At 49.8% G+C, this 23,410-nt stretch overlaps 2 protein-coding genes across 2 annotated transcripts; both read right to left on the reverse strand.

Annotated features, from left to right (window-relative positions):
• Nucleotides 1–295: 295 nt before the first annotated feature.
• On the reverse strand, nucleotides 296–1,015 carry DNAJB8 (DnaJ heat shock protein family (Hsp40) member B8). The gene has a single exon (XM_006909033.2). The coding sequence runs from the start codon at nucleotides 1,012–1,014 to the stop codon at nucleotides 313–315; it is 702 nt and encodes a 233-aa protein (XP_006909095.1). The 5' UTR covers nucleotide 1,015; the 3' UTR covers nucleotides 296–312.
• Nucleotides 1,016–13,824: 12,809 nt separating this feature from the next.
• On the reverse strand, nucleotides 13,825–22,406 carry GATA2 (GATA binding protein 2). The gene is made up of 6 exons (XM_025044804.1): nucleotides 22,205–22,406; nucleotides 21,291–21,564; nucleotides 20,227–20,868; nucleotides 18,289–18,434; nucleotides 16,217–16,342; nucleotides 13,825–15,746 (listed from the first exon to the last, which is right to left on the reverse strand). Exons 2-6 carry the CDS (start codon nucleotides 21,517–21,519, stop codon nucleotides 15,447–15,449), a joined length of 1,443 nt encoding a protein of 480 aa, XP_024900572.1. The 5' UTR covers nucleotides 21,520–21,564; nucleotides 22,205–22,406; the 3' UTR covers nucleotides 13,825–15,446.
• Between the last annotated feature and the right edge of the window lie 1,004 nt (nucleotides 22,407–23,410).

A 23,410-nucleotide genomic window follows, 5' to 3' on the forward strand; every position in this document is an offset into this window, starting at 1 on the left:
AATTGAGATGGAGTGATGGTCATGGCATTTGTCAACCCAGATGACACAGACAAGAGATCATAAATTGCCTACAGAACCACCCCTATGCTCCCCACAAATACAACCAGATTTGGGAGGCAGCACCCACACACCTGGAGGCACAGGCTCCTCTGCGTGTCTACTCGTGCCCAGCCAGCATCGTGCAGGTCCACTAAGATGCCCACCACCCCCTATAGCTAAGCCAAATGTTTCCATGAACTCATTTGGCACATTTATTAACCATCAGCCTGCAGTTGTGGCCAGGCGGCAGATGCAGGGCCCGAGTGGCCATGCTTACTTGTTGTCCACCCGTTTGAGCTGCTCCTTGCCATTGATGGTCACTGACTTGAGCTGCCCATCCTCTTCCACCTCCACACGCTCCTGCCCATTCTCCACAATGCGCTTGGTGGTGACCTTGTGTCCATTGACCATCTCGGTGGATGACATCACCGACTTGAACCCTGAGCTGCCAGAGCCGGAGCCCCCAAAGGAGGTGGACGAGAAGGTGGTACGGCTGGCGCCGCCACCACGGCCCAGTGTGTCGAAGGCTGAGAAGGCCTCCATGAAGGCTGGGAACTCACCAAAACCAGCCGAGAAGGCGCCCCTCAGGCCATGGCCTCGGCCAACACGGTCACTGTTGAAGGGGGTGTCCCAGAAGTCAAAGGAGAAGGGGTCCAGACCACCAAAAAACTCACGGAAGATGTCCTCAGGGTTCCGGAAAGTGTAGCCGCTGTCAAAGGGGCTATTGTAGGGGGTACTGGCCCCGCCGCCAGCCCGCCAGCTGTCACAGCCTGCCCGGTCATACACAGAACGCTTCTTGGAGTCAGATAGGACCTCGTAGGCCTCAGACACCTGCTTAAACTTCTTCTCAGCCTCCTCCTTGTTGTCAGGGTTCTTATCAGGGTGCCATCGCAAGGCCAGCTTGCGGTAGGCCTTCTTGATGTCCTCTGGGGAGGCGCTTGACTGTACCCCCAGCACTTCATAATAGTTAGCCATACCGAGGAGGGAGCAGCAGCAGAGGTGGGTGAGAGGGTGAAGTGGGCTCTGGGGCCCAGGTGATTGGGATGGGCGTGGAAGAGGCAGCAGGTGGTCCCTCAGCAGGGGACTTGCTGGACTCTGCTGGCTTTGGGCGTGGCTCTGCCCAGTGAGTTTACCTTTTCATAGTACCAGCTCTCAGGGACAGGTGGGCACCTCTACTGAGAGGGGTGGGGGGAGGGGAGGGACACTGCCACTGTGGGGCCAGGCCAGGGCAGGCCACCCTACAGAACTAAGACCAGGCCCTTTATGACATCAGCCCCTGGGTGGGGCAAACTCACCCCAGCTCTGGACTGCACAGTGCCAGGCCTGTTGGCTTGCCCCTGTGAACAAGGTGGGCCACCACAGTGGAGCTGGGTCACAGTGGGGCTGTTGGCTGAACCTTGCAGTCAGCCACAGGACCCTGGACCAGGTGGGTAACAAAGGTTAGTGATGGTAGTCAGGGGAGGGGAGTGAGGGCTTCCTGATATATGTCCACTTAGCCCAATGGCTGGGTTGTTGGTATGAAGTGAGGGGGCCCAAAGCAGGGGATCAGGCAGGTAGGGACAGTAGTTCATTCTTCTTGTGGCTCATTATCCCATCAGATTCTCAGACGTAAGCCTTGCAAAGTCAGAGATGTTTGTCAGCATCTAGGACAGTGCCTGGCAATCAGTTCAACTTATTGATTGAATGAAGTTCAGAGACATGCAGCAACGTACTCAAGGTCACACAGCAAGTCAGTGAGAGAGAGGCAGATGCAAACCCAGGGTTGTCTAAGGCTGTAGTGGACAGAAAATTAAAAGAAGCATTCCACTCAATTCTGGAAGGAAAAATAAGGATTAAAAATAAATATAGATTAGTGAGTGTAGTGGTTTGAATATGTCCCTGTCCTAATGGCCAGAATATGTGAATGTGACCTTATTGGGAAAGGATCTTTGCAGATGTAATTAAATTAGGGATCTCAAGATGAGATCATCCTGGATTATCTGGGTTGGTCCTGAATCCAATGACAAGTGCCCTTATTGAAGACTCACAGAGAGACACACTGAGAGAAGAAAAGGCAATGTGAAGATGGTGGCAGAAATTGGGGCAATGCAGTGCAAGGAAAGGCAACAGTCACCAGGAGCTGGAAGGTGCAACGATGGATCCTTCCTCAGAGACTCTGGAAGGACTTCAACCCTGGTACGCAGTCTACTGTATACATGTGGTCATGATGACAGTGACTCTGATGAAGTTGGTGTGAGTTGTGGATGTGGGCATGGTGATAATGGTGATGATGCAGGTGATGGTGATGGTGTGACGTCATAGATGGAGTTAGACGTGATAATGATAGTGATGATGATGGTGGTGGTAGAGTTAGAGGTAATGGTGAGATATAGTAGTAGTGGTGGTGGTGGTGGTGGTGATAGAGGAAATGATGATGGTGATGAGGAAAGTGGTGGTATGGTGACACTGGTTAAGGTGGAAATGGTGGTGACACAAGTGGTGGTGATAGTAATGGCAGTGGTAATAATAGTCATGTTAATGGAGATATTGGTTGAGGTGAAGATGATGGTGGTGATGGTGGTGGTAATGGTGATGACAATGTGTATATTGGTTGTCATGGTAATATGGTGTTAACAGTGATAGTAACGAAACAGGTAGTGGAGATGGTGATGATGATGGAGGAGATGTCAGATGAGATGATGATTGTAGTGATGAAAGTGGTGATGATGATCATAATGATGTTGGTGATGCTAGTAATAGTGATGGTAATGATGGTCATAATGGTGATCTTAGTAGTGGTGATACTGGTTAAGGTAATGAAGTTGATGTCAGACATAGGATGTGAAGGGGTGATGGGGGGTGGTGTAATAATAGTGATGTGGTGTAATGTGATGGTGATACTGGTTGAGGTGGAGATGGTCATAGTGAAAGTGATGGTAATAGTGACGATGGAGATGATGATGAAGGTTTGAATGATGGCGTGTTTATGGTGATGGAGATGGGGTTTGTGATACTGGTGAGGGGGTTGATGACAATAGCATCACTACAAGTGAAACTTGAGGGTGCCATAACAGTGTAATCAAGACAGTGTGTGAGTGGTTACAACAATGTTAGTAGACAAGGGACCCAGGATAGTGAGGTGCCCAAGAATCCTACAGATACTTCCTCTGACCCAGACTCCCCTCTCCTCGCTTTGCCTGAGACTCTCACCTCCACTGTCCTCCCAGGGAGGAAATTTCTCTTAGCTCCTGCTGTTCCAGAGACTTTTAGCGGGTTCTGTGCTCTGCTCCACACCCAGACCCTATTTTCAGGCTGAAGCCCACCTTGGGATGGGTCTGTAGGAGGCAGATGGCATAGAGACAGGGCTAGAGACTCCCATCATATCCCCTGGGTCAGAGCTGTCCCAGAGCACAGCTCCTTATTACTGAAGGTGTTCTGAAGATAGAGAGTCCTCTGCAGTTTCCCAAGGTGACAGTGGGGCAAGCTCTCCATAAAGGAAGATATGGAACCTGGTGACAGTATGCAGAGGTGATTTCTCCTTCTGCAAAGATGGAGGAATAGGGAGGAGTGGGCATGAGCATTAACTCAGGCCTCCACACTCTTGACTCTCACAGGCTGATCAGTCACTTTCCCTCTCTGAGCCTCTCTGTTCTTATTTGTCAGCGGGTTGGTAAAACTCCTCCCTTTCAGAGCTTCCTCCCCTCTGGGGAGCCAACCTAGTCTCCCTGGCCTCCAACCTCTGATCTCCCCAGTCTCAGGTCCACCCTAAACCCAGCCCCCCTGAGCCATGGCCTGGGAAGAGAGAGAGGACCTTGAGTGACCAGGTGATCTCAGGCAGAGCCTGACCTAGTGCACGGGAAGGCCCAGAGAGGTCAGAGCACGACCAAGGCCACACAGCAGTCCCAAGGATCCTCCCCAGGGTGAGCTGATGGAGGCCAATTAGGCAACCAATTGGTATTCTGAGCAGCTAGAGGCCCCTCTCTGTCTCTGTAATTAATGGAGTGGCTTTTTAAAAGGATTCTAATCACCCCGATTCCTATCTGCTTATCACTAGTGTTCCTAATTAGATGATCCTGGCAGTCACTTGGCTAATTCCCTTCAGCCCCATGCAGCCTTGCCCAGCCTGGGGCAGCTCATCTCACCCCCACATCCACCCCAGCCCAGACAGATGGGCAGTTCAGGCCTTCTCTCCCCTCAGGGCCCCTGGTTCTCTAACTACATTACCTTCAGGATGGATGGGCGACAGCAATGGATGGATGGGTCACTGGATAGACAGTGACAGGTGAGTGAAGGGACTGAATGAACAGCTATGAGGGTACATGGATGAATGAAAAGACATATTGTGAGGTTAAGAGCTTGGCCTATCAAGTCAGACAGCTCTGCCATATACTAGCTGTGTGTTCTCAGTGAGGTCACTTAATCTCTCTGTGCCAGTTTCCTCATCTCGTGGAGGTAGTATTTTCCTCACATGGTTTCTGTGAGGACAGCTTAGAACAGAGAAAGTGTTTTGTATATGTACTTGCTAGCATAATGATGACAATGTTGATAACAGTGCATAGAAAGATGGCTGAAAAGATAGAGTGACAGATGAGGGAAGGGAAAGAATCGTAGATAGACAGGTCCATGGAAGAATGAGTACGAGGGTAGACGTACACGCAAATTGGTGGGCTTATGGAAAGGCAATTAGGTGGTGGGTGACTAAACAGGTGGAAGGGACTGTGAATGCTCAATGTCAGACAGGGAAGTATGGGAAATAGGAGACAACCCCTTTCCTCCAGAGGTAACAGGACGATTTCAGCTCAGGTCTCAGCACAGACCTGGCTCAGACCTGCTTTCCTCCTTAGGACTTCCAGGAAAATTTGCTGCTCAATACTCCCAGCCAATGTTGACAGGCTCCCACTGGGTCCTTGCAATTTTTCCCTCCCCATCTTGACCCAAGTAATGCCCTTCTTGGTGAAAGCCCCTGTAATCTCTGGAGGCTCAGATCAGGTCTCAAGCAAGAGCATCATTTTTGGAACCCCATCTGAGTTCCAAAGTGCACCAGTCTATTAGGACAAACATTCTCCCCTCCCCTCCCATAGTGCCCTAGTCCCCAGCCCATCTCTGCATGGAGTCACCCTGGGCAAGACTCTGATCCCAATTCCAACAGCAGGTCCTAAACCTCTAGGAGAATTCAACCTCCAGAGCCTCCCCACATACCCATGGGCCTCTGCAGCTTCTGGGTGTGAGATTTCTTGGAGCTTTCTGGAAAGTGTATAGAACAAAGAAGTCTAAAGTATCTTCCAGAATCAAGGCCTGCATGCACACATTCACATCAGCCATTCAACCATCTACCCAACTACTCATCCATCCAACTATCTATCCATCCACTCATCTACCTATTTGTCCCACATGTTTCTTGAGCTTCTATCCACACATATGCTGTGTGCCAGGAACTCTCCTAAGTGCTGCAGGTATATATGCCAGTGAACACACTAGACAAGTGTGCCTTCATGGAACTGACATTTAGTGGGGAAGATACAAGAAACTGATAACTAATGAACATTTAATATAATGTCAGGTACCACCGATAGGTACCAAGGAGAAAAGCAAAGCAGAAAAAGGACTTAGAGAATGATGGGGCTTCTCTTTTAGACAGGATAGTCAGATAGAGCACCCCACACCTCCACATGCATACTCAGGCACCTATGACCTCATGTGTTTGTATATACCTGTACAGACAAACACACACATGCACACATGTGCACCCAAGCACACACATGTTCCTAAACAAGGTCTGCAGCCCTGCTGTGTGTGTGCCCGGGTGGTGTCTCTAAAGGTACCCCTACTGGCCCCAGCTGGGGAGGTCCAGGGCTGTTTCCCCCTTCTCTAACCTGACCTCTCCATCCCCCACCCCTAGGCCCTGGAGGGTGGGCAGGACCTGTGACTTGATATAGCCCATAGAATGTGGCAAAGGCAATGAGATGTCATTCCTGAGTGCAGGACATTAGATAAGACTCCTATAGTGCGGGCTGATTCTCTCTTACAGTCTCTGTCTGTTGCTGGCTTTGAAAGAGCATGTTGCCAAGAATCCTGCAGCTGCATGGAAACCTAAGAGAGAGCCCAGTCCTGGTCAGCATGTGACTGCAGCCTTGTGGGACCCTAAGTGAGGATCCAGCTACCATGTGTTGTTATCTTAGCAGCTGTTTGTCATGCTCTGTGGGCTCTTGACCCACAGAGACTGTGAGATAATAAATGTGTGTGGTTTTAAGCTGCTCAGTTTGTGGCCATTTGTTATGCAGCACAGTACCACGGTGTTTGTTATATTAGTAGCTATATTTTTGGATATCTAAAATATTTTATAATTGAAATTAAAAGATTAAGAAAGATCCTTATGATATAAAATGAAAGTAGCAAATGAATGAATAAAACAAACACGTACACAAACACACACACACAAACACACACACACAAAACCTCATAACATTGCTAAAAAAAAAAGCAGAATACCATCTCATCAATGCCCAGGCGGAGAAATAGTCCATCAAACACCATGAACAACCACGGTGACAAGGCAGCTCAAAACGAAAAAGAAAAATCTCTAGAAAATAAGCTTAAAGACATAGGAATATGTGACTTAAATGACAGAGAATTCAGGATTGTACTTCTGAAAAAAACCTCAATGAGATCCAAAATAATTCAGATCAACAATTCCAGGAGTTGGGCGGGGGTGGGGGGACGGGGACAGATCAACAGAATGAGTTTTTTAGCAAGGCGATTGAAACTCTGAAAAAACTTATAACATTATGGTAGTTACCAGAAGGGCAAGAGGGAGAGGGGAAATTGAAGAGGGTAAAGGGGGTCAAATATATGGTGATGTAAGGAAACTAAACTTTTGGGTAGTGAGTACACATGCAATGTACAGATGATGTATTATAACATTGTACACTTGAAACTTGTATAATCTCCTTAAACAATGTCACCCCAATAAATTTAATAATAAAAATTTTTTTAATAAAAAAAAAAGGAAGATCCCTATGGCAGAAGAGACAAGTTGCAGAGCACAAGCCTAAGGCAGGGGATGGGAAAATGGGGGATGGGGGCAGGGAGGAAGCTTGTGCTATAGAGCGGGTGAGGATGGAACTGGGCAGTGTGAGGTGGAGAAGGGAGAATGGAAGATGATGTCGGGATGGTACCAGCAGTGGTGTGCAGTGATGTGTGTGTACAAAAGTCTCCTCCTTCACTAAATTCTAAGGAAAGGAGATCCATCTCAGCATCCACTCTAAGCTGGGGAAACTTGGATCATAGCCCCAGCTTCCAGATCAGCATAGCCAAACCTGGGGAAGGAGCAAGAGAGCATTTTCCCAAGGTCCCCTACAGAGTCCCACAATGTGAGGGGTAGGGTACGGAAGGGACAGATGAAGCATGGAAGGAAGTAGCTAGTCTTTTCTCCAGGGAGATGAACCCTCCAACTCCAGACTGCATGCCAGTGGGAGTGATCCTCTCCTGACCCCTCCCAGGGCCTGAGATCCCCTCATTCTGGCCCCCAGTGGTCCTCAGTTTTGAGCTGTTCAGGAGGGACCATCTGTAGGGATTCTGCATGGCTGGGGACAGGGTGGAGGAGATGCTTATAGCACCTACTAAGTAGTCAGGAATGTCCTTTTGGCTCTCCTGGAAATCCTGAGAGCCTTAGGTGCTATGGAAGAAGGAGAACAGAAGGGTGGGCAGCTTGCCCTGGATATGAAACACCCTGGGCTTCTAAGAGTTGAGAAGTGTGTGGGAGCTCAGTCTGAAGTCCAATGGGCTGAAATGGCATTAGAAGAGGGTCTCCTTGCTAGGTGGGCTCTCCAAGGACTAAGGACCATCTGCCTTCCTCATGTTATCCTTATTACAACCCTGCAAGGTATAGTCTTGTTTTACTGGTGAGGGTCAGGATTCAGAGAGGCTAAGCCACTTGCTCAAGGATGTACAGTAAGGAAGAGGCAGGTCTGTTTGCCCCACACCTAGGTCTTGTCCATAAATAACATTGGTTAGGGGCTGGGGAGTCTTTGTGGAGCTCAGAGAAGAACTCGAGTAAGGCTTCTCCTAGGATCTTTGCCTGTGGTTTTGAAGGACGAAGAGGAGTTCAAAAATGAAAGGGAGAACATTGCAGGGGGAGAGACCAGTCAGGACAAGACAGAGAAAAGAAAACAAGTTTTTGTTAATGATTCTTATTTTTTTTTTAATCATAAAGGTGATTATAAGACATAGTTATAAGACATTAAAATAATAGCACAAGTTTATAAAGTGAAAAGGACCCTCTTTCTCACCCCAGGTCTATCACACTTCTCGGAACTGACCACCATTATTCAATAGGTATGTATCTTCTCAGATGTTTTTCTATCTCTTTGCGCATTTTTAAAACAAACAAACAACAAAAAAGTCATTCTATATTTATTGTTCTGCAATTTGCTTAAAAAAAAAAAAAACCCTGCAATTTTGCTTTTCCACCCCCCGTAGGGTTTCTGTGAGGTGCCCCTGAGGAGGGCTCATTAGGCTAGAGAGCACATGGGATTTTGATCAATATTCCTACCAACAAGCTTGTACCAGGTCTGTTTCTACACATCTGTCTGACCTTTTCCATTTTTGCTAAGATGAGAGGTAGAAAGTGATACATCCTTTTTCCATTTGCCTGTATTTTATCATTTTTGAGGTTGAGCGCCTATCCAAATGTTTACTGACTATTTATTTACATGTCCATTGAGAAGGACTTCTTTGTGTATTCTTTGCCTAACTTTCTCTTTTTCAGAGTAGGGGCTATTTTTTATTATATATTTATTTTTGTGTTTTGATTTTTTGCATGTGTTGCAAAATTATCTCCCAATCTGCAATAATCATTTTAAAATATTTTTATCATTAAAGCTATTAAACCTCATTACAGAATATTTGGAAAACAGGGAGAAGAAAGAAAACGTATCTATCACATAGATGTTGCCATTTATTAACATTTGGTGAAAATTCTTTCCTCTTAGATGCTATAATTACTGTCACCATTGTGTTACACATTTCCAGTCCATGACTTGGCTCTATAGGAGTATAATCTTCAGGAGAGATTTTAAAAGCTTTCTAGTGGGTGTCTTATAGTCCCCTTACCTCCCTTTCTTTTTTATTGTGACAAATACACATAACATAGACTTGACTATCTCAACCATTGCAGCTGGTATCCAGTTCAGTGGCACTATGTGCATTAATGTCCTGCAATCATCACCACCCATCTCCAGAAAGTTTTTGCCTTGCAAAACTGAAACTTTGTACCCATTAAACACTAATTCTCCATTCTCCTTGCCCCAGCCCCTGCCACACACCATTATACTTTCTGTCTCTATGAATTTGACTCCTCTAGGAATGTCATATAAATGGAACCATAGAGTATTTGTCCTATCGTGACTGACTTATTTCACTTAGCAGAATGTCCTCAAGGTTCATCTATGTTGTAGCATGTGTCAGAATTTGCTTCCTTCTAGGGTTCCATTGCAGGAATAGACCACGTTTTGCTTATCCATCCATCCATGGATGAACACTTGGATTGTTTCCACCTTTGGGCTAAAGTGAATAATGCTGCTATGAACATGGGTGTACAAATATCTCTTCAGATCCCTGATTTCAATTATTTTGGACTATACTCTTATGTCCTTTTTTGAGCATTTAGATTGTAACTAATCTCTTGGTTACAAGACATAAATAATGATGTCTTGAACATCTTTGTGTAGTAGCTTCTTGCAAAAATATTTAGATGGTTACTCAACATTCAAGTCTTGGAAATGGAATTATTATCTCAGAGCTCATTTCAAAAGCACTACCCCCAAATTATCCTACCACTCCCTCTTCACTGCAAAAGCTTTTACTTCTTGTATATTCAATAGTTTTCCTTTTTCCTCTTTTGTTCCTAGAAAGGCTGAGCTTAACCTTGAGTTTTGCAGTGCCCCTCTATCAACTCATTTGTAGGTTGGTTCTTGCTTTCAAGACTAAATCCTTAATAAACCTTGACTATGTAATAGGTTATGTGTGATGATGTCAGGACTCAAATTCAGTGTCCCTGAGACCCAGCAGGCATGGACATGAGGGGCCAGGTGGAGATGAAGGCAGAAATGCTACCTCTGGGCCCAGAGCTTCTGCCTGTCTTTAAATGAATCTCTTAATTTAAGATCATTTGCAACTCATTCATATTTTTGCAAAACATCATGCAACACAAACAAAAGTCTTCTGCTGACTGGATAAGGCAAGTTTTAGACATCTGAGTAGGTGTTCACCCAGACATGCTAACCTGCTAGTTGTTCAATTCCACTTGATTGAATAATCCTCCGCCCTTGCATTAACTCAGGATATCTCCTTTATCATCCATTAACTTATAAATAATAGTGTCTGCTTCAGGCTTACCCAAGTCTGTGCCATTGATCTGCTGATTCTTACAGCAAAAACTCAAGGTTTGAATGATTTTATAATAGAATCTTGTTCAAACTCAAGGTTTGAATGATTTTATAATAGAATCTTGTTTAATGTTTTACACACACACACACACACACACACACACACACACACACACACACACTGCTTTATGTTTCCTAATTTTCTGACTTGGTCTTGTTAGTTTTTTCAGGTACAGTTTGGAGTCATTTTATCACTTTTCCTAAAAAGAAACATACAAACAAACACCCCTCTGGACTACTAATCTCCCTCAGGTAGGAAAGCCCACCAACTTTGGGAGCGGCTCCTGTTGTTTGTTTTCTTTCCCACCTCTCAGGTGAGTTTGTCCTTTGTCCTTCCCTTCCATCAGGTGGATGGCAAGTCTGCCTCCCAAACCCTATTCCCCTGGGACAGTGTCCATTCTGTGGCTCCAAAGAAGGGGAAGATTGTTCCTCTGTCTTAATCCTCGTGGTGAGTTAATAAGGCAGCTGGAATTTTTGGAAAAAGATGAGCTGGTCTCTAAGAATTACAAAGGGGGCTTGGTTTCTTCTACAGAAAATAGGAATAAGAAGTGGGGCCTAGGTATGTCCTGGTAGGAGGAAGGGGGAAGAGGCCTTGGGCAGGCCAGCGCAACCTAGGTGCAAACATATGAAACAAAGGCCAACCCACCCCAGGTGCCCTAGCACCAGGCTCCAAGAAATTATAAAGGCACCATTGCAGCCCTTGGCCTGCCTGCCCTGCCCTGCCCTGCCTTAGAGCTTTGAGGCCACAAAATCGAAACTGTTTATTCGCACAATGACTCTGGGCAGTCAGAGTCATTGTTAGGAGCTAATTATTTTACGGAGGAGGAAACAGAAGCTGCAGGAGCAGAAGCCCCTGAGCCTGGTTCTGCTGCTCTAAAGTGAGTTTGAACCTGGAACCCATAAGAGCCAGCATGCTTCCCTTGCTCCTGGAGGTCACTCATCCCGCCTCAACACCATCTTCCCACCCCCACCACAGCCTTCCCCGGAAACAGCCCCTGTCCTCCAAGAATTTCCTGGGTGCCAGAGAGAGCGGATTCACCAGAGCAAGATCTTTGTGTGTTTCATCCCCCACCTGAACACCGAGAACAAATGAAGTCAATAAACATTTGTGGGATGAATGAATCTATTCAACAGGCATTTGGGAAGCACCTACCACAAGCACCCAAGAGGCAATGGGACGCATGAATGACAAGGCAGATGCAGTCCTTGCTTTCTTGAACCTGACACTGCAGGGAGAGGAGAGCCACTCTTCTGCTTGTTTCCTGCTAGCTGCCTGGCACTGGGTGCTCCAAAAATATTGGTTGGCAGAGGGAAGGCAATAAGACTGGAGAGTAATAGAGAAACAGAGGAGGTTTCTCTCAGGGCTTGCTCTGGACTCTGGATTCCGGCTACCAGATCCTGAGCCTCACTCTAGCCCCTAGGCTCCATGTCCTTGGTGCTAAGTTACGGGTCCTGAGCTCCAAGACCTAGGATTTGAAAGCCTATCCTCAGGACTTTCAGTTCTGGACTCCTATGTTCTGAAATCTGGATTCTGAGGGACAGGTTCTGGGACCCAGTTTCATAGTTCTTATATGCAAGTTCTGGATTCTGAGCTGCAAGATCTAAGTTCTGAACTTGGGGGTTTGTGTTTTATGCTCTGCTTTGGGTTCTGGTTTCCGAATTCAGAGGTGCAGATTGTAGACTCTCAGCTCTGGACTTCATATTCCGGCTCTGGGTTTTGAATTTGGGGCCAGGCAAGTAGGACATTTTGCCAGAGGTCAGGCAGAGTGATTCTTGCCTGGAATGCAAGCACCTCCAGGGCAGGAGTTTGTTTTATTCACTGGGGTAGCCCCCACACGTAGAACAGCACGATGTGCAGGAGGTATTCAACAGACAAGAGTATGGTGCAAACTTGAATGCATGATCATAGAGACACAGAATCCTGCATTCTGAGCTAGGACACAGGAGAACAAGACCATCCCTGCCCTCACTGTGGAAAGGAGGGAGACCAAAATGCTGTGAGCTGGGGAAGGGCCAGAAGGGGAGCTGCTAGGAAGCCTGAAAAGGTCCGGGTGTTCAGATGGGCAGGCAAGCACTCACCCAGATCTGCACCCAGGTTGGTTCCTATTTGCTCTAGGTTTCTGTTCCACAGGGAAAGGACATGGGTAGGATAGTGGTGGTACACTAGAGCATTAGTATCCTGAGTCAGAGTCCCAGTCAGGGGTATTGGTAACCAAAGTCACTACTAAGCACATTGATAGTCTGAAAATTTGATTGTAAGAGGATTCTATGATTGTTGGTTAGCAATGTTGGTGATTGGAGACAAGTGACCAAACACATCATTAAGGAGTCATTGGTGATGAGAAATAGCATGACTGGAGATGTTGGAGATCACATATGAGTGATGTGATCTGCCTACCGGTTAGAAAAACATTGATCGATGACAGTGGTGATCGTATTTCTTAATGAACTAGGACATTAGTGACAGAATGCATTGGTCATCAATACAATGGTAATCGGGAACTTGGGTAAGAGAGACTGGTGATTACAGACATGGTGAATAGAAATATTGGGGAAACATATGGTGGTCACCAGAGATATTGGCAACCAGACACATTGAATAAAAATATTGGTGAACAGATATACTGATCAAAAACGTTGGTGATGAGATATTCATGATCATGTTTATTACTGGTGAGAAAGGACAGTCTTTGGAGACACTGGTGATCACATTTTTGTGGATGTAAGTAATTAGAAACAACATCCATCAGAGGCATTGATGAAATATTGATCATTAAGTACTGGTAACCAGTTGTTAGTAATCAGATGTCTATGATCACAAGCTCTGGTGATCAGACATGTTGAATATCAGTCATGGCGGCTATCTCTAATGACCAACATCATTGATTAAAGAGGACATCAACCAAGGATATCAGTGATCAAAGACATTGGTAGTCAGGTTTGTCAATGAATGGGAATTTTGGTGACCAGATAGCTCAAAAAACAAGAGCTGATCAGCACCTGAGAAGTGGACGTGGGGTCAGTTCTTGCTGGGTTCTGCAAGAGCACCAATTGAGCCCTCGGGAAAAGGATCAGCATGTGGACCAAAGGCTAGAGAAGCCACAGCCTCCTTCGGCCTCTCCAATATCCACTAAGCCACCAGGACTCCCACTTAAATAATAATGAGGAAATTCAGATGGAAGTAATTCAGTGTGTCAGGATCTCAAGTCCCAGCAGACAGAACTCCAACCCCTATTTCAGGAGCCCTTCCCTCCAAATCACTGGGCTATAGGAGCAGTTCAGTTTGACTGCTAATCTCTGCACCTGGGACTCAGCTGCCCCAGGAGTCCACAAGACAGGACAGAGGCATTCACAAAAAGTATTTTATTATTCTTAACAGTATTCACTTTAATGGAATAGGAGGATAGCATACAATTTTTACAGACAATATATAAATGTTGTACATAATTAACAATAACTTAGTTCACTAATCCAAAATAAAACAAGCCAAATAAAACATAAAAACAAAAAATACTGCCGATTCTTCTTAATGTGGATGCTAGTACAAAATAAGTTACTTATGGTGGTGGTGCCCCTGCAGCGATCAGCTGCCTATATTGCACTTGGTCGACTACATCAGCACAATCCTCTTCCTGGGCCCGGCCCCCACTGGCCATCACATCCCGCCACCGCTACATACAGAATCTAAGCTCAGACATGGTTATGTACAGCTGTACCTTGGGAAGGATCCAGCTAGCCACAGCAAAGCAGAGCAGAATGCAGGTCTCCCAAGACCCCAGGAGGGTCGTGGTCTCTCAGTCTTGGCTCTGACCCACCCCAACTCCTGGCTTTGCCATCTGCCAGACCAGCCCCCAGAAGCCAAGAGCAGTCAAGGCCCCACCCCTTGGCCCCCAGCTCCCCATTCTAGGGCTGTGGTATCTAAGAACTTTTCCAAAAATAACTGCAAAGCTACAGCCTTGGTTTGTAGGTTTTATTCCTCTCCATAGTAAGGGCTTCCATAGCAAAGTACAATTGACTGGACCCAAAAAGAGTTTAAAAATAAAACAACTAACTCATCCACGAGTTAAGCTTATGCAGGTTTTTTTTTTTTTTCTTTTGTCTCATAGTATGAGAAGAGGGGATTGAGGAGTTAGCAGAAAAAGGATGTGTATGTACAGGGGTCCACCTGGCCCAGAAGGCAGGCTATGGCTCTGCCAGTAAGGGGACACAGGTCACACCAGCTTCAGCCTGAGAGTCAGGAGAGCCAGCTGGGAGACATTTCCCCTCTCAAGAAAATGTTGTTTCCTTCCTGTGACCCAGCCCTGGCCTGGGAATCTGCGCCAGACCGCCAGTGATTGTCTCTGCCCTCCAGGGCCCACCAGCAGGGCATGCACTGGCTCAGCCTCCCAGTGGGCAATAAGCCCTCTAAATTGGCTCGGTCCAGCCTGGGGCTCAGCATTTCAGAAAGGGAAGCCCGAGGACAAGGTGTGTGCTGAAGTTCCCTCGCACACCTGTCCTCAGAATCCTGGCAAGTGGACAGGCTGAGCAGCACTTGGCGCTGAGGAAAGCCGAGGGAGCCTGGGGAGCTCAGACCTCCCAAATCTCCCAGTACTTGTTAAAAATAAGAGCAAAATAAATTATTTTTGCCTACTCTCTTTTCCTCCTGAAAGTGGTTTCCTTCGTTTGTCCCCTGTCCTCTCCTTCTCTCTTCATAAAGTTGTCCTTTCTGTTCTCCAAACAATTGCCGGTGATAGAAACCCCATCTGAGTAGCAGCTGGGTTGAAGCCACCTCTCAGCCCCAGTGAGAATCTTTAGTGACTGGTGACTGCTGAGCAGAGTGCCCACAGGTGAGGCAGCATAGGCTCAGGCAGGGCTGGTAGGAGAGGAATCAGTCTTTGAGGAGTGGACCACTAAAGTTTTGGTCCACTTGTCCTGGGAGCACCCAGCCTCGAGCTGCAGGCTGCCCTCCTCTGAATCCATCTGTCCCTTCGTGTGCGGCTGTCCTTAGCCCATGGCGGTCACCATGCTGGATGGATGGGGATGGCCAAAGGAGAGGCTGGAGGAGGGGTGGATGGGTGTTGGGGTAGGCAAGATGTGTCCGGAGTGGCTGAAGGGTGGGAGGTGGCTTACAGGTGCCATGTGTCCAGCCAGGGCAGCAGCGCTAAAGGGTGAGGCCTTCTCCTGCATACACTTGGACAGCTCCTCGAAGCATTCTGTCCCCTTTTTGTTCTTCTTGGATTTGTTAGACATCTTCCGGTTCCGAGTTTGGATCCCTTCCTTCTTCATGGTCAGCGGCCTGTTCACCTGGGGGGCAACACAGAGCCTTCAGGGGGTCAAGTTCCCTTCCCTGAGCAAGACCCTCCACCCTGTACTTTGGATTATAGCAGAGGCAGGTCCGGGCTGGGGCCCCATCTCCAAATGCCTACAGTAATCCTGTCACCAGCACTGCAGTGGTTTCAGAAGGGCGCATATCACTATGTGGAGCTGACCTCTACCCTGCAGGGCACTGAGCCCACTAAATGCCAGCATCACCCCTGATCAACACCACCGAAATCCACTCTCTCATTTTTGTTTTAAACAGAAATACCTGTTGGGTCCTGCTGTGGGGGACACACCTCCAGCCAGCTTACCCTCTCTAATGGGAGCCCTTCCAGCGCTCAGGGCTTTCCCAAGCCAAGCCAAGCTGGAGAGTGTGGCTGGGGCCTCTTGCCTGGCAGCACAAAGAACAGCGGTCCCTGGGGAGGGGTGGGGCAGGTGGAACAGGGCGGACTCACATTGTGCAGCTTGTAGTAAAGGCCACAGGCGTTGCAGACAGGGTCTCCATTGGCGTTTCGGCGCCATAAGGTGGTGGTGGTTGTCTGACAATTTGCACAACAGGTGCCTGCTCTCCTGGCAGCAGACTTGGAAGGGGAAAGCAACATTAGCAAGCTGGAACCTTATGCCCAACCTCGACCAGCCTCCCCAACCCCTGCCACACACCCACCATGCTCCCACCCTGGCCCCGCCAAATTAGCCAAGAAGCTGTAAATCTCACAGGGGAATCAAGGCATCTCAGAGTTGCGGACATTTAGAATTACTCTCAGAAGGCTGATCTCACAATCAACGGGGTTTTGAGAGCTGGAAGGAAAATCAGCCACCTCTCTCAATCACCAAATAATCTAACTCTATAGATAGGGAAATTGAGGCCCTGAGAAGAGCTCTTTAGTTTAAAAGGCTGGTTTGGTCCCCTGGAACCCCTAGGTCTGGAGCTTGCTTCTCTGTCTCCTCCCACATGACTCCCCTCAAAATCCACAATCTTGGGCATGTCAGTGTCCTGCTTGAGACCAAGGGCATGGGGACCTATTGCCCAGGATGGGGATATAAGCTGTTTAGGGAGTCTCACACAAGCTGCGCTGTCCAACATGGTAGCCACTAGCCACATGTGGCTACTTAAATTAAACTTAACTACAACTTAATAAAAGTAGAAATCACGTTTCTTCAGTTGCCTTGGCCACATTTCAAGGAATCAATAGTCACAACGTAGGCTGGAGGTTACCACAGTAGACTGTGCAGATCTCTAACATTTCCATAATTGTCCATAATTGGACAATGCTGGTCTCTCTGTTCGGCCCTTTGTACCTCAAACCTCAGAATTCTAACTCCCTGCCCCCAGCCCCTCAAGGAATGCAGGACAGACATGGTCTGAAAATGAGTATCTGGTTCCTGGAGAAAGCAGTGGAAGGCTTGTAAAAGAAGGCAAGAGAGTTCACCCAAAAAAGCTGATCCCTTCTTCCTGGTCAACCAGCGCCAGCCCCAGTCACAGAACAAGTTCCTCCAACACTTTCCAGAGAACCACAGGCAGCAGGGGTGGGGGTTGGGGGCTGAGGCTTTCAGAGGCTGGAATGGCCCCAGGCCAGAGCTGGGTTGTGAGGGGCCTCGGACTGCAGCCTCAGGGCGGGGAGGGTTGAGGGTGAGTAAGCAGCCCAAAGCTGGAATTCTGACTCAGGGGCCAAACCATAGCCTCCACCTCCTACCCCTACCCAGGCCCTCACCCCGCCCTCGCTGCAGGGGAAAAAAAAACGGGGGCCCCCAAAGAGGCGAGCAATTTAAGCCTCGTAAATCACTTTGCCCTGAAAAAATATATTTATTATTCTTAGCATTTTATACATTATTTGCAGAGTGGAGGGTATTAGAAATTTCAAAACAGCCCAGCGAGAGGCAGGACTGAGCCGAGGAGAGACTCTAAAAACTCTCGGAGTCCGGAAACAGATACGCGAAGTTTCCTTATCTTCAGGCTGCAGATGTCCGGATAGGAAACTCCGGCAGGAGATCCGAAAGGGCATTTTTAAAAAAATCACTCAAATGAAAATACACAGTATAGGTGACTCCATGGAAAAATAATAAAGGGTAGGTTTTTTTGGTGGTTGGTGTGAGTGTTTTATTTAAATAGGCATGAGGAGATTTTGTGTTGGGAAGAGAGAGAGCTGCCCTAAGCCACAAGGAAAATTACTTCATGGCCCTATTTTTAAAAAGAGTTAAACAGAGGCCAGGGCACGGGAGCTGGCCCTTGGACACTCAACTTTTGGTATCTTGAGTGGGCTGGAGTGAGGGTCCTGAATGGACTGCGGAGGACGAAATCTGGCACCCAAAAAAATCTGGCCTGAAAGAAGGGCGATCCCAAGTGACATCAGAGTGATTTTAATGATAAAAGAGGATTCCAAGTGGCAAAGTATCTGCATTTGAAGGGCTCTGTTGTTATTGTTTTTTTAATTAACCGTTGGCTCCCGCCCAGGTTAGTGTCCCCTGGGTGCAGCATTGCAGCCTTCTCCCCAGGCACCTGCTGACCTGTGGTGCGCCCGCTACCTACCAGTCTCCGCTTGGGCTTGATGAGCGGCCTGTTCTGCCCATTCATCTTGTGGTAGAGCCCGCAGGCATTGCACAGGTAGTGGCCAGTGCCATCTCGCCGCCAGAGAGGGGTGGCTGTAGCCCCACAGTTGACACACTCCCGGCCTTCTGAAAGGAAACAGGGAAAGATACCAGGTCTGCTTAACTGACAATATCACGAGAGGGAGTCAGGGGCGTGCGGGTAGGCGCCGATCAGGCAGCAGTCACCTGGGCCAGATTGCTTTGGGGTGGGGGAGGTGACTTTTAGTCCCAGCCTGGGCCAGAAGAGGGACCCAAGAAATCTACCCCATAGGAATGGGCTTCAAAGAGTAGTTTAAGGCTAAATCTCCCTGTTCAAAATCCTCTTTGAAAGAAAGGAAAACAGGGCAGGAGGGAGGAGTGCCGCCAGGGCCCCAGGGGTTCTTCAAATGAGCGACAGGGAGTGGGTATTTTGCCAATAGAGGGTCTGTGGCAGAGCCCACCCCCTCCCCCAGTTCGACCTAGCTGGGCCCAGGAGGACTCCAGCCCCATTTCTAGTTCTGCTTCTTCTCTTTTGTCCCCACCCGTATCCGCCACGTCTCTGCTCCCGAATCTCTGCTCCAAGTCTATGTCCTCAGCCCTTACGCTGTCTTTCTACTCTCAGTCCAGGGTAACCTCCTTTCTCTCCAACTCCCCGCTTCCACTGAAGCCCTACAATTCAGTTTGGGAGTTGGATCGAAGCCGTTGTTCTTTAAATTAAAATAAATAATAAGTCCTTTCGTTTTTAGGCTAAGTAGGCTAAGCAACCTTGTTGTTTTGCTGTTGTTGGCTTGTTTTTTGGTTTTTGTTTGTTTGTTTTGTTTTTAAGACCATCTAGAATTCTAATAGAACTTAAAACAAACGGGAGAAAGGACTAATTACAGGCAAGCTAGCTGGTCTGCGCAGAGACCCAAGGTAAGACTAAGGTAAGTGCAAATGGCAGCATCAGGGATCAAGCAGGGTAGCTGCCTTAGCATCATGTTACCCAGGAAATTTTTCCACATTTACTTTAAACTAAATTGTTAGTTATATTGATACGGTGGGTCTTGAACTCAGGAGTAAAAGTTTTTAAATTCTTTCTTTTTCCTCAGCTTAAAAGCATTGGGAAGGAGGCATCAACACAAGACCCTCCCCACAGCTAGCTTCAGTTTCTGCTCTACGGCCAGATTCTTGGACAAACCCAACTTAGCCCCAGCTCCTGCTGCAAAGGAGCAGAGGCACCTACACTTCATCCCTTCGCTACACTTCTTCATCCCTTCGCTCCAGCCTTCAAGGAGAGAGAGTGAAGGACGTGGCAGAGAAGGAGGAGGGAGGGAGGCGGGGAACAGGAACAGGTCCTGGGAATTTTGCTTTGGGGAAATCTCCCAAAGAGATCGAGAGCCATCGAAATCCCAAGATTGAACTAATTGAGTTGGAGAACCAGATTCCTTAAGGGTCTGGAGTCTCTGGAGTGTACCCATAGCATGAACACATGCTCACAAACGCACGTACACACACGTACAAATAGCCTCATTGCTCTCACCTGCATATCACATTCTCTCACACTGAATTTTCACTTAAGATTCAGGGAGGGAAAGGGGGAATTCATCTTCCGTGTTCAGGTCTGGCAGTGGCCAGTCTTGAAGTGGGGTGAGGAGTGGGGAAGGAAAAAGTGAACTTTGGGGGGCCACCAGGAACACTTAAGAAAAGGGCAAATGCTTTAGGGTCCCCCACTCTGGCATCTCAGACATCTGTTGGGGCTCTTAGAGAGGGACATTACCCATCCCCCAGACCTGGGAGACTGACACTGCCCCCTCTCCGGTATCATAGCACCTCCTCCCTCCACCCCCCCCCACCCTGCCACCCCGCCCTTCCGCAAAGCATAAACCCTCACTTTCTCTAAGTCCCTAGCACCTGTTTTTACCTGAGCAGGAGCGTGCCTTGGTGCGCTGCTTAGGGGTGAAGCTGGAGGCAGGGCCACCCAGGAAGCCTCCTGGGTGGAAGAGTCCACTGCTGTAGTCGTGGGCAGCAGCGGGCACATAGGAAGGATAGGTGGGGATGGGGTGATGTGTGGCAGGCTGGGTGCCCATGGCAGCCAGGCCTGGGCGCAGGGGACTGCCGCTTTCCAGCTTCATGCTCTCTGCCAGCGACACCTGGTACTTGACGCCATCCTTGTCCTCCCCCCGGGGAGCACTACCCCCTGCGGAAGAGGAGGCTGGAGAGGCAGCCCCGGTAGTGCTAGGGTCAGGAGACACTTCCTTCGGCGGCGTGGGTGGGAAACCGAAAAGGTGGGAGCCAGAGTGGGCTGCAGTGGGGGTGAGGGAGGCCACAGAGCCCCCACTGCCACCCCCGCTCCCGCCCCCAGCCCCTGGGTACACCGAAAGGGGGCCTCCGGGGCCTCCAGCAGCTGAGGGGTGCAGCGGCGTCTTGGAGAAGGGGCTCACGGTCCAGGGGTTGTGGTGGTGTGCTGCAGCTGCGGAGAGGGCTGCTTTACCCCCATCCAGCCACGGTAACCCCGGGCTGTGTAACAAGTGTGGACGGCACATCTGGCCTCCCGTCAGGCGGGCTGCGGGAGGGGAAAGAGGGGTTAGGATACAGAGGGACTGGGCCCAGCCAGGACATGGATACACAAGATTCACAACTCACAAACGACTAGCAGTAACCCCCTCCCTAAAGAAAACCAGAAACGTAACAACAGGCAATCATCAGGAATGTCAGTTTGCAGTTGAAATACAAGTGGCACAAAAGGAACCCCACTGGACAGGGCCTGGAGAGAACTCCCACGGGCCAGCTGGAAATGTGCAGAAACCCTGTGGGACCCGGACGCTCCCCAAGAGGCCTCTGCCCCCACCTTTCCCGCCCCGATTTCTCAGCTGCTCCGATTCCTGCGGATCTCACATCCGGGAAGCAGGCAGCCGGGCCTTCCTCCCCTTCCGCGCCTAGAGCGCGGCGCCAGAGCTCCCAGTCACCCATCTGCCTTGGGCTCACCGTGTGCAGGACTATAGGAGACGCGAGCCCGCGCGTGGGCCGGGTTGGCGTAGTAGGGATTGCCCTGCGAGTCAAGATGGTTGAAAAAGACGTCGACCTCGTCCGGAGGCAGTAGCTGCGCGGGCTCCATATAGTTGTGCGCCAGGCCCGGGTGGTGCGAGTCGGGGTGCTGCGCATTCAGCACTGCTGGGTGCGCCATCCAGCGCGGTTGCTCCGGTGCCACCTCCATGGGCCGCGGCGGAGGCTCGGGTTCTGGGTAGAGGCGGCGGCGGCCCTGCGCGACCGAAGAGGGCGTGAGGGGCGCAACCACAGCCCAACACTCCCAAAGTCCCCTTACGTGGTGTCCGGTACGCCGCTGCAGAGCTCACCAGAGGACCAGCCCAGAGTGGGAGGAAAGCTTAAGGCTCAAAACGAAAGAAAGGCGGGGGAGAGGGTTCAGCCTCGTATACTCACATGGTGGCCGCTGGTTCCAGAACCGCACGCCCGTGCACACCGGGTCACACAGGAGGAAGAGACCCGACACCAGTTACCCCAACAAACGCACACACAGTCGTACTTTAGCCAGAAACTCACACCTTTCCGGTATACAAACACAGAAACAGACTAAAAGTTGGAGACAGGCTCCTGAGCACCCACTGGGGCACATGAACCTAGAGACAAGCGCACACCTACACTCAGCGCTGGATATAAATACTGACCTTCCCCCCACCCGCCCCCCAACACTCACACACAGCCCCACCGGCAGAGAGCCAGACCCCCGCGCACGCTCCCAGGCATCACAATCAGGACCTCTCCGCATGACACACCAAAGCAGTCACCCGCAACCTGGCCCTGGCCTTGCACCCCCGCCCCTCAGACCTCTAAGAACTTGACGAGCCCCAGGCCCTCGGCCAGCCCTCGCACCCCAAACTTACGCACGCAGCACCGCGAGGAGAGGGGCGCAGGCTCAGAAGGGGACAGCACCAGCGGGAGCTCTGAGGGTGGCGGGCCCAGGGACAGCGCGTCAGGCGGTTGGTGTGGCTCAAGCAGTAGGAGCAGGGGGCAGCGCGCTCCTCGGCCTCAGGCCTGCCGGGCTCCGGCCCCTCGGCATCCTCCGGCCTCCCTGGCGCCAGCTCCTGACTCCTGCACAGACATGAAGCGGGGGCCGCGCACGCCTAAGAAGCCCGCGCCAGCCAATCAGCGCTGCGCACCGCCAGCCTCCGCCCCCCATTGGCTATGCTCTAAACTCCGGCCTGCGGGACTCTGTGACCCACCCGCCCGCAGGCCCTCTCCGCCCGCAGGTCCCCTCAGCTGGCAGGCACCCTCCCAGTGCCCTCCCCGCGGCCCCTGTGGCCAACGCCCCACTACCACCCTCATCCCCAAAGCTAACAGCTGTGGCCTCTCGCGCGGACACTACAGGATCCTCCTAACTTCTGGGACCTTTCCCAGTAACTAACCTTCAACTGGGAAACCCTCTCCCCGCGAGCACGGGCCGCACATACTCTGGGTGTCTGTTCTCGGGACGCCAGCCCTTCCACTCTCTCGGATCCTACCTCCTGAACGTGGCCAATCGAAGTCCAACTACCTACTCATATCGTTCCCTCCCCCAACTCGGGAGCTGGCTGGGCGGAGTCGGGTTGGCAGAACAGCTGCGGGATAGCAGGAACGGTAGATAGAGGAGCAGGAACTATGGGGTCCCAGTAGGCACCTGGATCTCGCACACAAGGTCGCTTACGACTGTGGTTGACCGGGTGGAGGTGGCCTGGCAAATGGCTCCAGAGAAGGGGAGGGGGCGTCCCCTTCCCGGGCGTGGCCTTCGCAGACCAACGGGCCGAACTGCCTAGGGCGAGGCTGTGGAGACCCGGACTGGCGCCGGCGCCGGGTCGAAGGAGACGCCTCTGGGCAGGAGGAGGCATTATTTTTCCTCCCTTGGTTCCCTAAGGCTGCCCCCTGGGAAGAGGGAGGCGGTGGTCTGAGAACTCTGTCCCCTAAGTCACCTGGAACTGCTTCCCACACATCTCCAGTCCGGAGATCCAGCTCTATGTGTGGAGTGGGCCCGGTGCACAAATCTGGCTCTCTCCCATTGTACAGACGGAGGTGACTGAGGTCCGAAGGGAACTTATGGCTGAGGAGGAAGGTCG

This window comes from Pteropus alecto, unplaced genomic scaffold (assembly GCF_000325575.1).
Source record: "Pteropus alecto unplaced genomic scaffold, ASM32557v1 scaffold191, whole genome shotgun sequence".
NCBI lineage: Eukaryota > Metazoa > Chordata > Mammalia > Chiroptera > Pteropodidae > Pteropus > Pteropus alecto.

Coding starts and splice junctions, on each gene's coding strand:
- DNAJB8 (XM_006909033.2), bottom strand. CDS start 1,014: ATGGCTAACTATTATGAAGTGCTGGGGGTACAGTCAAGCGCCTCCCCA.
- GATA2 (XM_025044804.1), bottom strand. CDS start 21,519: ATGGAGGTGGCACCGGAGCAACCGCGCTGGATGGCGCACCCAGCAGTG. Junction 16,343..18,288: donor TCAAGCCCAAGCGGAGACTG/GTAGGTAGCGGG, acceptor TCCCCTTCCAAG/TCTGCTGCCAGGAGAGCAGG. Junction 15,747..16,216: donor TTTACTACAAGCTGCACAAT/GTGAGTCCGCCC, acceptor GTTGCCCCCCAG/GTGAACAGGCCGCTGACCAT.